Source organism: Mixophyes fleayi, chromosome 8 (genome assembly GCF_038048845.1).
Source record: "Mixophyes fleayi isolate aMixFle1 chromosome 8, aMixFle1.hap1, whole genome shotgun sequence".
NCBI classification, from domain to species: domain Eukaryota; kingdom Metazoa; phylum Chordata; class Amphibia; order Anura; family Limnodynastidae; genus Mixophyes; species Mixophyes fleayi.
In genome coordinates, this window is record NC_134409.1 from 106925711 (window position 1) to 106939291 (window position 13581).

The 13581-nt window shown below is 42.2% G+C and overlaps 1 protein-coding gene across 3 annotated transcripts in view; it reads left to right on the forward strand.

Annotated features, from left to right (window-relative positions):
* Nucleotides 1-13581, forward strand: part of LOC142099559 (inter-alpha-trypsin inhibitor heavy chain H3-like) — a 246255-nt gene that overhangs the window by 98316 nt on the left and 134358 nt on the right. The window contains exon 21 of one of the 3 annotated variants that reach the window (XM_075183102.1): nt 5272-5513. The exons of 1 other annotated variant lie outside the window; for it this stretch is intronic. In XM_075183102.1, the coding sequence (XP_075039203.1) occupies nt 5272-5410 (139 nt within the window). In that variant the 3' untranslated portion in view covers nt 5411-5513. Of the gene's footprint in view, nt 1-5251; nt 5514-13581 lie in introns of those variants that run through there. One more of the 3 variants, XM_075183106.1, reaches the window with a different exon arrangement.

The following is a 13581-nucleotide window of genomic DNA, read 5'->3' on the forward strand; positions in this document are numbered from 1 at the left end:
CCTTTTCCGGTACCTATGTTGTGCCTCTCGTTTCAAATCCGGACTGGCTTCCCTTCGGGGAAATTGGTCTCCTTCTTTTCCTTTTCTATCCCCTTCCTGTCCCTATTCACTAGCCCTCTCACTCGCTCCAAGCCCCCAGACCCGCCATGACTCTCAAAATTATCTCCCTTAATACTAATGGCCTCAATTCTCCCACCAAACGCACAATGGCCCTTCAACACTTTAAACGTCTTAAGGCAGATCTCGTTTTCTTACAGGAAACACACTTCAAGATTCCCCACCCTCAATTGACATGCAAGACATACCCTCATACTTACTATGCATCCTCTGATTGTAAACAAAGAGGTACTGCCATCCTCATACATCGCAACACTCCTTTCTCACTGGAATCTCAATACTCTGACCCTCTAGGCAGATATCTAATTTTGGTTGGATCTCTAGGTTGCGCCAAGCTCACATTAGTGTCCCTATACGCTCCTAGTGTGGGGCAGGGTGCCTTTTTTCCCGCATTTTTTGAACAACTTGGCTCCATATCTCAAGGTCAAATAATTGTAGGTGGCGACTTCAATTCCACCCTGGTCCCCGGGATGGACCGCTCCTCTATCTCCTCCTCCTATTCCTCCGCTCACCGAGAATCTAAAACTCTGGTATCCCTACTCAAATCTTACGACTTCTACGATGCTTGGCGCCTCGCTCACCCCTCTGGCAGGCAATACACTCACTATTCAGCTCCACACAACATCCACACTCGCATTGACCTCATTCTTATAGATCGCCTTACCACCCAGCAACTTGTTGATTCCGACATCCTTCCAGTTAGCTGGTCCGACCATGCTCTGGTCCTGCTCGAAATCGCCTTTCCCCGTCCGCGCTCTTCTCCCCCAAAATGGCGATTGGATGACTCCCTACTTCTAAAACCCGATCAGATCTCTTCCATTTCCGAATCCATTAAGGAATTTATCTCTCTGAACTCCTCACCAGATATTTCGCCTTCCATTCTCTGGGAAGCACACAAAGCCTCCATACGCGGCACACTTATTGGGCTTTCCGCCTCACGCCGCAAAGCTGAACTTTCTCGCATCGCGGATCTTGAATCACAAATCGCAGCTCTAACGGCACTACACGAGCGCTTTCCGAAACGCAAGACCCGACTCAAGCTGAGTGCTCTTCGCGGGCAGTTACAGCAAATTCTCTCCAAAAAGGCGGCCAAAACTCTTGGTTGGCTCCATCAGAAGTTCTACGAGAGGGGAGATAGAGCGGACAGACTCTTAGCCCAGAAGCTACGAGATAAGCGCACCCGCAACCGTATTGACTCTATCAAGAACCAATCCGGAGTTCACACCTATGATCCCAAACAAATAGCCGACACCTTTAGAGACTTTTACGCTTCTCTCTATAACCTCCCCTCTCAAATTTCTGACCCGGTATCCTTACACTCTAAAATTAATGACTTTTTATCCTCAATTGCCCTACCTTCACTTACCACTTCACAATCTGATTTCCTTAACAAACCGTTTACTGCCAATGAAATTGCCCAAACCATCAAAGAACTCAAAAACACTTCAGCCCCCGGCCCCGACGGCTTCACGGCCGTGTACTATAAAACTTTTTCCAACTTCCTTATGCCCATGATTCTCGAGCTCTTCAACGCCATACTCCTCGGCTCTAAGTTTGATCAGGCTACAACTCGGGCAGACATTGTGGTTATACCCAAGCCTGGACGCGACCCTCAACTCTGCGAAAATTATAGACCTATTTCCCTGCTCAATGTTGACCTCAAATTATTTGCAAAACTCCTCGCTAATCGCCTGAACTCAGTCATCACCTCTCTCGTTCATCCCGATCAGGTCGGTTTTATTCCGGGCCGTCAGGCATCGGATAACACCCGGCGAGCAATTGATCTGACCTACGTCTCCAACTCACGCAAAATCCCCACCCTACTTATAGCTTTAGATGCGGAGAAGGCTTTTGATAGGGTGGCCTGGCCTTATATGCAGCGGACCCTCGAGGTCATGGGCCTGAAGGGCCCCTTCCTTCGGGGCGTTGCCTCCCTGTACTTTAACCCGACCGCTTCTGTCCTGGCTAATGGCTTTCAGTCCTCTCCCTTTGAAATCCGAAATGGTACGCGTCAAGGGTGCCCATTATCCCCACTTATCTTCGCACTTATGATTGAACCTCTCGCTCGTAAAATCCGTATTAATCCTGACATCTCCGGTGTTCGTGTGGGTCCCTCCGAACATAAAATATCTCTATATGCGGACGATATTCTTTTGTCAGTCACAAACCCTATCATATCTCTTCCAAACCTACTCAAGGACATTGCTCTCTTTGGCACTCTTTCCAATTATAAAATCAATGCCTCCAAATCAGAAATCCTGGACCTTAATATCCCCTCTACTCTTCTATCAACCCTTAAATCCAGCTATGATTTTAGATGGCAACCCCACAAACTAAAATATCTCGGGATCTATCTTACTAGACTCTATGATCAATTGTACGCGGCAAACTTCCCCTCTTTATTCTCGGCCATTAAGGCTGACCTTTTAAAGTGGGATAAACTCATTATCTCCTGGACTGGCAGAATAAATTCCCTTAAACTGAACATCCTCCCTCGACTTCTATACCTGTTTCAGACCTTACCCCTCAAAATCCCTGCTAACTCCTTTAAGCTCCTTCAACAAATGGCCACCAAATTTATTTGGTCTGCTAGGAAGCCTAGAATTCGCATGCAGATTCTCCACAAATCTATTCAAGAAGGGGGCCTGGGCGTTCCTCACTTTCTCAAATATTATCGCGCTACTCACCTCACCCAGTGTGTACTTCTTCACTCTCCTCCAGGACAGCGAGTTTGGGTCGACATTGAATCCGCTCTCTCAGACACTATCTCGCCCTCCTCGCTTCTTTGGCTTAAACCCCAACATCGGCCTCCTTCCTCACGTCTCCCCCCTCCATTAGCATTTTCACTGGCCTCTTGGACCCACACAGTCTCCTCATATAATTTAGCTCCCAACTCATGGCGCATGACGCCTCTCTGGAACAACCCCGCCTTTCCCCCTGGACTCCGCCCTATTCAATTTTCTCACTGGACGCGTTGTGGCATTAACTTCCTCTCCGACATCAGGCCATTGCCAATCTTCCCATCTTTTACTGATATTCAAACGCGATTTCGTTTCCCTTCGTTCTGCTTCTTTCAATATCTACAACTTCGGCATTTCTATAACTCTATCTGGTGTACAGTCGCTGATATACATCTAACTTCTCCCTTGGTCTCTTTTTGTAGCCTTCGCTCCTCTTCTCAGGGCCTGATTTCCACATTCTACCGCCTCATGGTAAAATATAATTGCCCCCCTAAAGATTCTCATGAGCTCAAGTGGGAGGAGGACATGGGGGAGTCACTCTCTCCCGGGGAATGGGTTAAGATTCGCCTGAATCTCTCTAAGACCTCTATTTGCATCAAGATCAGCGAAAACAGTCGCAAGATCTTTTACCGCTGGTATCTGGTCCCTCACCGTCTTCATATGATATACCCAGACTCCTCATCGCTATGCTGGCGCCAATGCGGTCGGGAAGGTACCCTGTCTCACATATGGTGGCATTGTCCAAAACTACTTCCTTTCTGGAAGTCGGTCCATCGGTTAATTTCTGATATCACTCAGATCTCCCTTCCGCCATCTCTGTCGTATTCCTTACTTCCGCGCTCTATTCCCAAGATATCAAAATCAACTCAGAAACTCATCACACATATACTCAGTGCTGCTAGATGCCAAATTGCTCTATTTTGGAAAAATCCGAGCCCTCCCTCTCTGCCATCGGTTATTAACCGCACATGGCAGGTCTACCATATGGAGTATATGACTAGCATTCTCCGCCACACCCCCGTTCAATTTAACAAGGTCTGGAGTCCTTGGACTGAGCATTACGGAGCCTCCTCCCCTCTCGCATTTTAAGGCCCTCAAGCCCCTACTATTATTCCTAAACCGTGTCATGGTTCTCCACCTTCTCCTCATTTTACTTTTCCTTGCTCTGGCTAGTGATTCCCCCCGTCCCTCTCACCCCTATTCTTTCCTCTCTCTTTCCCCTCCCTTCTTTCCTCTCTAAATCTATTTTTGCTTCTTCATATCATTAATAATATACTGTTTATATTTCGTGGAAACTTCGTTGCAGCTTTCTGTCACCTGTATTGCCTGTTTCCCTTTTTGTCTGTTTGGAAAAACTCAATAAAATATCTTTTCAAAAAAAAAAAAAAGAAAGTGGTGGTTGTAAAGTGGTAGGAGATTGGACTGTTGATCTACATCTCTGCACACTTTGGTACACTTCTAGCCTGTGGAAATGTTTCCAGTGAGTGTAGTGTAAGCGTTCACCTTGATGTTCGCACACTGGACACTGTAGGCACATGGACGTTATTTTATTTGCGCCGCGTAAAAATGCAAATTGCAATATTTATTGCATTGCACATGTTCTAAGTTCAGCATATCTTATTCTTGCGTCTCCTTGCCTTTGGAGAGGTAGGTCAGGAGCATTCATGTGTAAAATAAGTGCAGTAAGGGCATGTAGACAAAGATCAACCTTACCCCTTAGAGATGCACCTAACTTTGACTTACACGTATCTTTAAGATATGCCTCTTAAGAAGCATATCTTTTTGTGTTCCATAGGCATAGTGCAAGTTTCCTGGTTGATGATAATGATGACCCCATCTTTGTGCCAGACACATCTATAAATTAAATTTAAAGTTGCATGTATATAAAATCTACAGTAGCATGTTTAAGTTAAATTCTAAATTTGAGCCCTGAAATCAGGTCCGGAGGTTCAATCAAACACACACATTTACTCGTAGCAAATTGACAAAAGAAGATATCAGTCTCTAAACTGTTAATGAAGTCTACTAAAACGTTTACAGTTCTTAGGTGAACTAAATCTATAAGAAAACTTAGAAAAAGGCTGTGCTGCTCGCTGGACAAACACCCAAGGACAAGGACATTACATCCATTTAACACAGAATAAAGCTTACAACATGGTTAATATAATTTCCGTTACAGGTTGGCTAATTTTATCAGCACAAAGTTCATCTAGGTCTCTCAGTATAGTTGGAATTGTTTTATAATCTTTCTACATATATTCATAGTTAATGCAACTTTATGACCAGTGAATTCCATTAAGTATATTAGATCCAAACATCCAGGTCCTTATCTCCAATGTTTCATATACAGCATTATTGTTAAGTATTTTGACAGATATAATGTGTATTAATAGATTTTACTATCTGATTATAGGGGTGTACAAAAAGACTACAGTGGCAGCTTATTGAGTGGAAATAAGGTTTCCTGCTGGTTTGTTCATTCCAATGGAGAAGGGTTGATTGACGGAAGTCATAAAGATTATATTGTACCTGATATCTTCAGCATCGCATAGAAAAAGCAATATATTGGAATTAAACAAGGCGATCCAGAATAATGAATTGCTCAGTGTACTCTTCTTATTGAATAACCAATAAATTAATCATGATGTGATCAAATTAACTGTTTTGAAGTGCACCTTCTTTTCTCATATGTAACCCCATTTATATTATATTTAACTAAATGACTGTGTGCTAAATTCAAAAATGAACTATTGTAAATTTTTTGACCAAAAGCCATAGAGGCCATTTTTTTCTCAAAGTAGACCTGTTGCAAATACACAATGGAGCTCATTTAGAGTAGAGATGTGCACTGACCCCCGTGATTTGGTTTTGGATCTGGTTTTGGTTCTAAAACATCTTTGTGTTTTGGTTTTTTGACAGGTTTAATTAAAAATTGAGATCGGGATTTAATTAAAAATTGGGAAAAATAGGTAAAATTACGTGATTTAGAGCTGTTTTTTCTCCAATTTTTAGCATTAACATTAATTTCCAGTCATTTCCAGTCTATTTTTTAATGATAACAACTATCCAAATTTCCACCAATTTTTTAACTTCAATAGTATTTTTCTTTTTCTCCAAATTTAAGGGATACAGGAAAAAAAAAAAAATTAAGTGAAAAGGGGAGGGAAGGCCAGAAAAAAGATAGGGGAAGGGGGGTTACATAGTAGGGTATACACATTACACCGCACCGCGATAAACAGTACTTAATATTATAGAAACTAAAAGATCTGTAGGTCAGTTATACATCAAAAGAGAACGACAACATGGGGGTCAAACACCCTTTGGAGTATCCCCTTCTGAAGACTATATGGATCCTGGCAAGGGTTCATTCAAGGAGAACTGTGACAGGGGTATCAACGAATCAGTTTGCGCTCTGGATGCCCCCTCACCCTCTGTAGTATACACATGCTAGGCAAACCACTTTATTAGTGGTGATGAAGGGGTAGAGGAATATGGCATCCCCCATGTCTCCATCTCGAAGCTAAACTGTACTTTAGCAATCACTTTGTTTAATACGGGCAGATCAGGAGATTTCCAATTTTGGGCCAACGCTGCTCTAGCAGCTATCAAAATGTGACAGAACACATATCTAGCATGGAGAGGAAATTGTGGAGGAAAGTGTTGTAGCAAAGCCACTTCCGGAGTGGGATCTAATCTTTGAGAAGTGACCTTATTGGCAAACTTGAACCCCTGCTCCCAAAATGGACGGATGATGGGACAGTCTCAGAAAATGTGCATAATATCCCCTATTGAACCACATTGTCTCCAGCAGAATTTGGACTGAGCGGGCCACATTTTATGTAACCGAGTCGGCGTAATGTAAAGTCTATTAATTAGCTTCACCGTCATTTCCAAATGATTTACACATTTGGACATTTGAAAAGAATTAACGAATATCTTCCTCCATTGCCCAGTGGTGAGCGTAATACCAAGATCTACTTCCCATTGTAGTTGGGAACTGGACTTAGTATCTAATGTGGGAGGAAAGAGAAATTTATACCAAAAGGTAATACCTGCCCTATTAAGACCTTTCGTCAATCTCGTATATATTAGGGCTGGGGCAAGAGCCATTTCCAATCCCTGCCCAGGGAGGTAGAGAACCAATGTCTAATATGCAAGTATTTATAAAATTCCTGGGTGGGGAGACGAAATTTATCTCGTATCTGCGTAAATGATAAAAGCTTCTGATCCTCAAGCAAATCAGACCAAGATTTAGCCTCATTCTCTATCCAACGATTTAGATTTAGTTCTGGGATAAGTTTAGCTACAGTCACTAACGAGATATTTGTAGTAGGGATCGTGAAATTTTGGCTATTGGCAGTAAACCTATCCCACACCACCAGGGAGTCCCTAACTATTTTGGGAAGAAGGGCAGATACCGGACGCCAAGACTTAGGGACCCAGATCAAATCCCCTAGTGGGAACCTTAAACACAATGCTCTCTCTAAATCAACCCACGGTTTCTGGTTTGGGGGTAAAGACCAATCTCTAATTTAAGACATTAAACAAGCGTGATTATATTTATGTAAATCAGGTAATGCTAAAGCACCATGTTGCTTAGGTAAGCACATCCGAGAGCCAGCTATACGAGGGGGTTTAACTTTCCATATATAGGTCAACATGATTGACTGCAGTTTGTTAAACAATGGCTTCGGGATGTAAGCAGGTATAGTCCGAAATAGGTACATCATTTTCGGTAACACAGACATCTTAAAGGTTGCCAACCTTCCCAGCCAAGAGATCTCGCAACAGGCCCATGATTTGCTTAATGCAAGCAATTGCTGTATCAAAGCTGTATAATTTAGATTAATTGTGCTATCTAAAGATGGGGTGATCTTTATGCCTAAATATGGAAGGGCTACTGTTTTCCAAGAGTATTGAAAAGTTTTCTTAAGATGCTCTGTCTTCAAAGGGGGGATATTTACTGGAAGGGCCTCAGATTTGGTTGAGTTTAGTTTGTAATATGACGCTCGACTATATGCATCAAGGATATTGTGAAGGGCCGGTAGCGAGGTCTCCGGGCTGGTCACAAATAGTAAGACATCATCCGCAAACAAACATAGTTTGTGAATCATGTTCTTGATATTAATACCAGGGAACAATAGTGAGGATCTAATAGCAATCGCCAGAGGTTCCATTGCCAAAACAAAAATCAGAGGCGACAGCGGGCACCCTTGTCTAGTACCATTTGAAATCCTGAAACCGTCTGACACAAAACCATTACAAAACACCCTAGCTGAAGGGTTAGAGTATAATGCAGAGATATCCGAGAGAAATTTACCCTGGAATCTGAACCGGAGGAGGACCCTGTCCATATAACCCCAATGTAATCTATCGAAAGCCTTCTCAGCGTCAAGAGAGTCACCACTTCTGTCTGAGAACTCGACACCCATTCTAAAATATCAAGCACTCTTCTGGTATTATCTGAGGCCTGATGCCCCAACACAAACCCCACCTGATTAGGGTGAGCTAGTCCTGGTAGAAGACCATTTCGTCTATTCGCTATAAGTTTTGCGTAAATTTTAATATCTGAGTTCAAGAGGGCTATTGGTCTGTAATTGAGACACGAGGAGGGGTCCTTCCCCGGCTTAGGAATGGTAACTAACTGTTACTCCAACATCTCAGGCGGGAATGACCCCTGCAATGTGCCTTCATTGAACAATTGCTCAAGCACTGGGAGGAGGTCCTCCTGGAATGTCACATAAAAGCCATTTATGTACCCATCTGGCTTTATCTGAAGGGAGATTCTTTATAACTACCTGAATTTCGGCTAGCGTACAGGGAGCTGCCAGGGCTGACCCAATCTCTCAGTCAATTGTCGGAATATTTAGGCTATGTGAAAACCCCTCTATGTCAGCTGGGCTAGGTTGGAGAGTAGAGCTATTGTCCTTCAAGTTATAGAGCTTAGAATAGTATTGTGCAAACATGTTGGCAATATCCCTAGGATTAGAGAGCCTCTTTCCTGACGCATCTATCAGAAATTTAATTCTATTCTGAGCCCTTTGGCCCCTTAATTTCCTAGCTAGAAGCTTCCCTGCCCGGTTCCCCGCCACATAGTATTTTTGCCAAAGTCTTATTAACGCTAATTAGGTCTTGGACAGTAGCATTTTCTGAAGTTGAGCTCTTACAAGAGTAATTTCTTTCCTCAGTTTCTTGGAGGGACATACTTTGTTCTGAAAGTCTAATTTAACTAGTTTTTCTTCAAGTTCTTTTTGCAGAAAAGCATTGGCTTTTTTTAAATGAGATCCCGTCTGGATCGCTACCCCTCACAAGACTGCTTTTAGCGCACACCAAAAGTTAAAGATGTTTGTGTTTGAGGGGGTGTTAGTTTGGCAGTACTGTTCAATCACTTTCTTAATATCCAGCCTGGCTTCTAAGAGGGACAGAAGATATGATGGCATACGCCATGGTCTAGGGGGGGCAAAAGTGTTAATGCCCCTCCACGACCACAGTACTGGATCATAATCCGACCAAGTTATTGGATGGATCTTGACTAGCTTAGTAGCTAGTAATGACCATTTATCTGAAATAATCAAGTCTATGCGCGAGTAAGAATTGTGAACAGGAGAAAAATATGTAAAATCTCTGCCATTAGGGTCTGCAGTTCTCCACACATCATATAAGTCAAATTCCCCCAACAACCTGAAAAAGGCTAAGGAGGGGCCCGAAAGATTCCTGTCCATAGCGGGAGATGAGAATTGTGAGGATCTATCCAGTTTTGGATCTGCTACTATATTAAAATCTCCCATAACTATCAAACCTCCTTCTTTATATTTCTCTATTTCTTGGAAAACCCCTCTCAAGATGGGAACTTGTCTGGTGTTAGGGGCGTACAGCGAGACTATAGTGACTAGTTTATTGTCTAGTGTACCAATCAAGATCATATATCTGCCTGCCTTGTCTGCTATGGTGGATTTATGGATGAATTCAACTCTATTGCTAAATAAGATGGCCACACCATTCCTTTTATGAGGACAATTAGCAGTAAAGCATAGTGGGAAATGTCTATCTCTTAATACCAGGGGGGCTGCCGCCTTAAAGTGCGTTTCTTGTAGGGCCACTACATCTGCTTTGAGCTTGTAGAATGATGACAATCTTCGTTTATTAGGTGAGTTTAAACCTCGTGCATTTCGCATCAGAAATTTAACCATTTGTAAAAAAGAAATAGGCTATTAAAACTCTCCTCTGACTACTTGTTTCTGACCAGACAATCAATCTAGTAGGTACCAGACCATAATCAAACTTAGAACAGTGACAGCACAATAGACCAACTGAGTGTATTAATGTGTACCCTGGGTAAAGAAGATAGGAGGGAAAAGGAAATTTAAAAGAAACAGGAAACATGGGGGAAAAAAACCCCAAAATAACCCTGAATAGAGGGTTAGAGTATTTGCTGGAAGGGGAAGGAAAAAACTCCAGCAACATGTACATATGGGGGGCGCCCTGAGATGCAGAAAGGGGCCACTCAACCCCCAAAACCCACCAGACCCTTTAAATACCAACATACATTAATCTTAAACAGATAACTCGCTCTAACTAGGCAAAGAAAACTAGAAAAACTAATATATAGCAAATGTTATGTTAACATCACCGCTTGGTATATAGAAACCTAGAACCTCCGAATCTTGCGCCATCCACAGACCTGCAACCTGCTGGCCTTCACGTGTATCATTCAGGACCTGTAGGGAGAGAGAAGACACAGACACACACGAACAGTGGGGAGACCACATAATGATAAAAGTCCACTTCTGCATCTTGGGGCAAGACTGCCATTCTTGTCTCCACCTTCTCCCAACACCATAAGGCCAGAGTAATGCGTGAATTCCTAGTATAAAATAATTTCCACCAATTTTGACCAAAGTCTGCAGAATCTGTCTGGCTAAAATTAGTGACAGGGCAGTGGCACAAATACATGGCAGAGACATCACTTTCGACCAAATATCTCAGCGGATATCTTATCTTATCTATATCTTTTTTTCCTGGTTCACTTCCTACCTATCGAACTCCTACTTTAGTGTTTCTACCTCTGGCACGTCCTCCTCTCCACTCCCAATATCTATTGGGGTCCCACAAGGCTCTGTTCTTGGCCCTTTTCCTTTTTCATTATACACCTCTTCTCTTGGGACATTAATTCGCTCATTATGCCTCCAATACCACCTCTACACTGAAGACACACAAAGCTATATCTTTTCCCCTGACGTCTCTTCTTCTGTACTATCTTGTGTAACCAAGTGTCTTTCTGCTATGTCCACATGGATGTCCCAATGCTACCTAAAGCTCAACATGTCCAAAATAGAGCTTATTATCTTCCCTCCTGCCAGAGTCACCACCTGCCCTCAAATCTCACTCACTGTCAATAACACCACAATTTCTTCAGTCTTCCAAGCCCATTGCCTTGGAGTTGAACTTAACTCTGCCCTCTGCTTTATTCCTCACATCCATAGTTTCTCCCAGTCCTGTCAACTCCACCATAAAAACATTGCCAGAATACAGTATTTACTTACTCAACATGCTACCAAAACTCTTTTCCACTCTTTCATCATCTCCCGTCTTGACTATTGCAATCTCCTGCAATCTGGCATTCCTGACACCCATATATCCGCACTTTAATCCATCCTAAATGCTGCTGCAATACTGATCTGATCTTCCTCTCTCATCACTCTACATCTGCTGCACCAATTTGTAAATCACTATACTGGCTCCCTGTGTCCCCCAGAATCAAATTCAAATTACTCACCCTTACCTACAAAGACCTCAGCAACACCACCCCTGCATACATCTCAAATCTCATATCAAAATACACTCCCTTCCGCCCTTTTAGATCTACCTCTGACCTGTGCCTTTTCTCGCCTCTTGTAACCATCTCTCACTCCCGCCTACAAGACTCCTTCTGTGCTGCTTCCGACTTATGGAATTCCTTACCACGTTCAATCAGACTTTCCCACAGCCTTCAAATCTTAGATGCTCTTTGAAAACCCATCTCTTTTTTAGAGTTGACCTTATCCTAAATAACACTATTCACACTAATGCACCCTAATAACTAACCCAATATCCACTATATGAATCACATTTACTCCTCTTGTATCAGCTGTGCCCTCTTCCACTTAGAATGTAAGCTCTCTAATGAGCAGGGTCCTTCATACGCTTTGTTTTCATATTTGCATTTATTTTGTCTACCTTGTATGTCCTTGTTTTATGTATGTACTGTTTTCCCTACTGCACTGCGCTCCAGAGCACTGTGGCGCCTTACAAATCTACGATAATAATAATAGCTGAAGTGCAGTTGGAAGGTGCAAAATGATTCATATAAACATATGAAATAAGACTCAATCTCTGCCAAGTCTGAGCTGGTGCAAAACCCCATTTATCTCACTTCAATAATCTTGCTATGCAAACTGAAATCTCATTTTGCACTTGTGCACAAAACCAAACAAAGCTTGACACACTGGAGAGGGTCAGCACCAACACATCAGAGAGGGACAGCAGCAATACATTTGGAAGTTTGGTCCTTAATAGGGCATCCATCATAGACTGATGCTACAGAAACAGAATGGACAGAGATAGAATGCATAGTTAGACATTTATAAAAAAAATATATAATATAAAAAATCAAAGACTAGTACTAAGTTGGGCAGAACATTCATCGAGAGCTAAGAGTTGAGCTTTTTCTGCTACAAGTTAGGTAGATCTGGCTGAATAGTAAAATGTGCTGTAATGCTGCCCTTGTGTATCAAGCAAGGGCATTCATATGTTTGCCAGTTACCATGTATCTACATCCAGTTAGCATGTATATCTACATAGTTATGTCCAGTTTGAGATTGAAATGTCAATTTCGATTTGTTCTTTTGGTTAAGTTCAAGTGTAATATCTAAACTAGTACGGTTGTTTGGGACACCTTGAATGGGTGGGTCTCCTTGGTCTGATGCCGGAAGGCCAGTGGTGTTTGTAGCCCAAGGTGCCTGTGCCTCAGGGAGACATGGCCTGGAGCTGACCTGAAAATGCACGGGTGGTGTCTTGTTTATTGTAGTATGTGGTTTATGGAGGGTGGGGTGCAGCCATAATAAAAAACCGTCAAAGACTAGGCACACAATAAATGTGGGACATAATAGAGCATCCATCCTATGCTACAAAAGCAGGCAGAGGTGATTGAATGGACGGTGGTAGAATTAATACAGTTAGACACTGATAAAACTAAATAGATGTAGGTGATCTGCATCTTCATTTATTTATTTACTATGCATTTCTCATTGGGCAGAGTATTCATCGGGAGCCAAGAGCAGGGTTTTTGTTTATAGTATGAGTAAGCTGATCTGACTGAATAGTAGTAATATGTGCCGTAATGCTGCCCTTGTACATCAAACAGGGGTACTCGGCACTCATATATATTTATAAGTATATAAATATGTCATATATATAATGTCATGTATAGCAATATAAAATGTATATATATATGGAATGTATAAATAATGCATATGTTATATTAGTGAAGTGTAAAAAGTATGTAAATCAAACATCTGTTTTGACAAGACAATGCAATTGAATTTGAAAGTCCACATTCAAAAAAATTGAGACAGAATTTGGGACATTATATTCTATTGCAAATTACGTCAGAAAAACTGAAAATTACAGCCCCAGGCTGCTCACTAGAGCCCCAGGCTGAACTAGAAACCTACAGAAAACAATT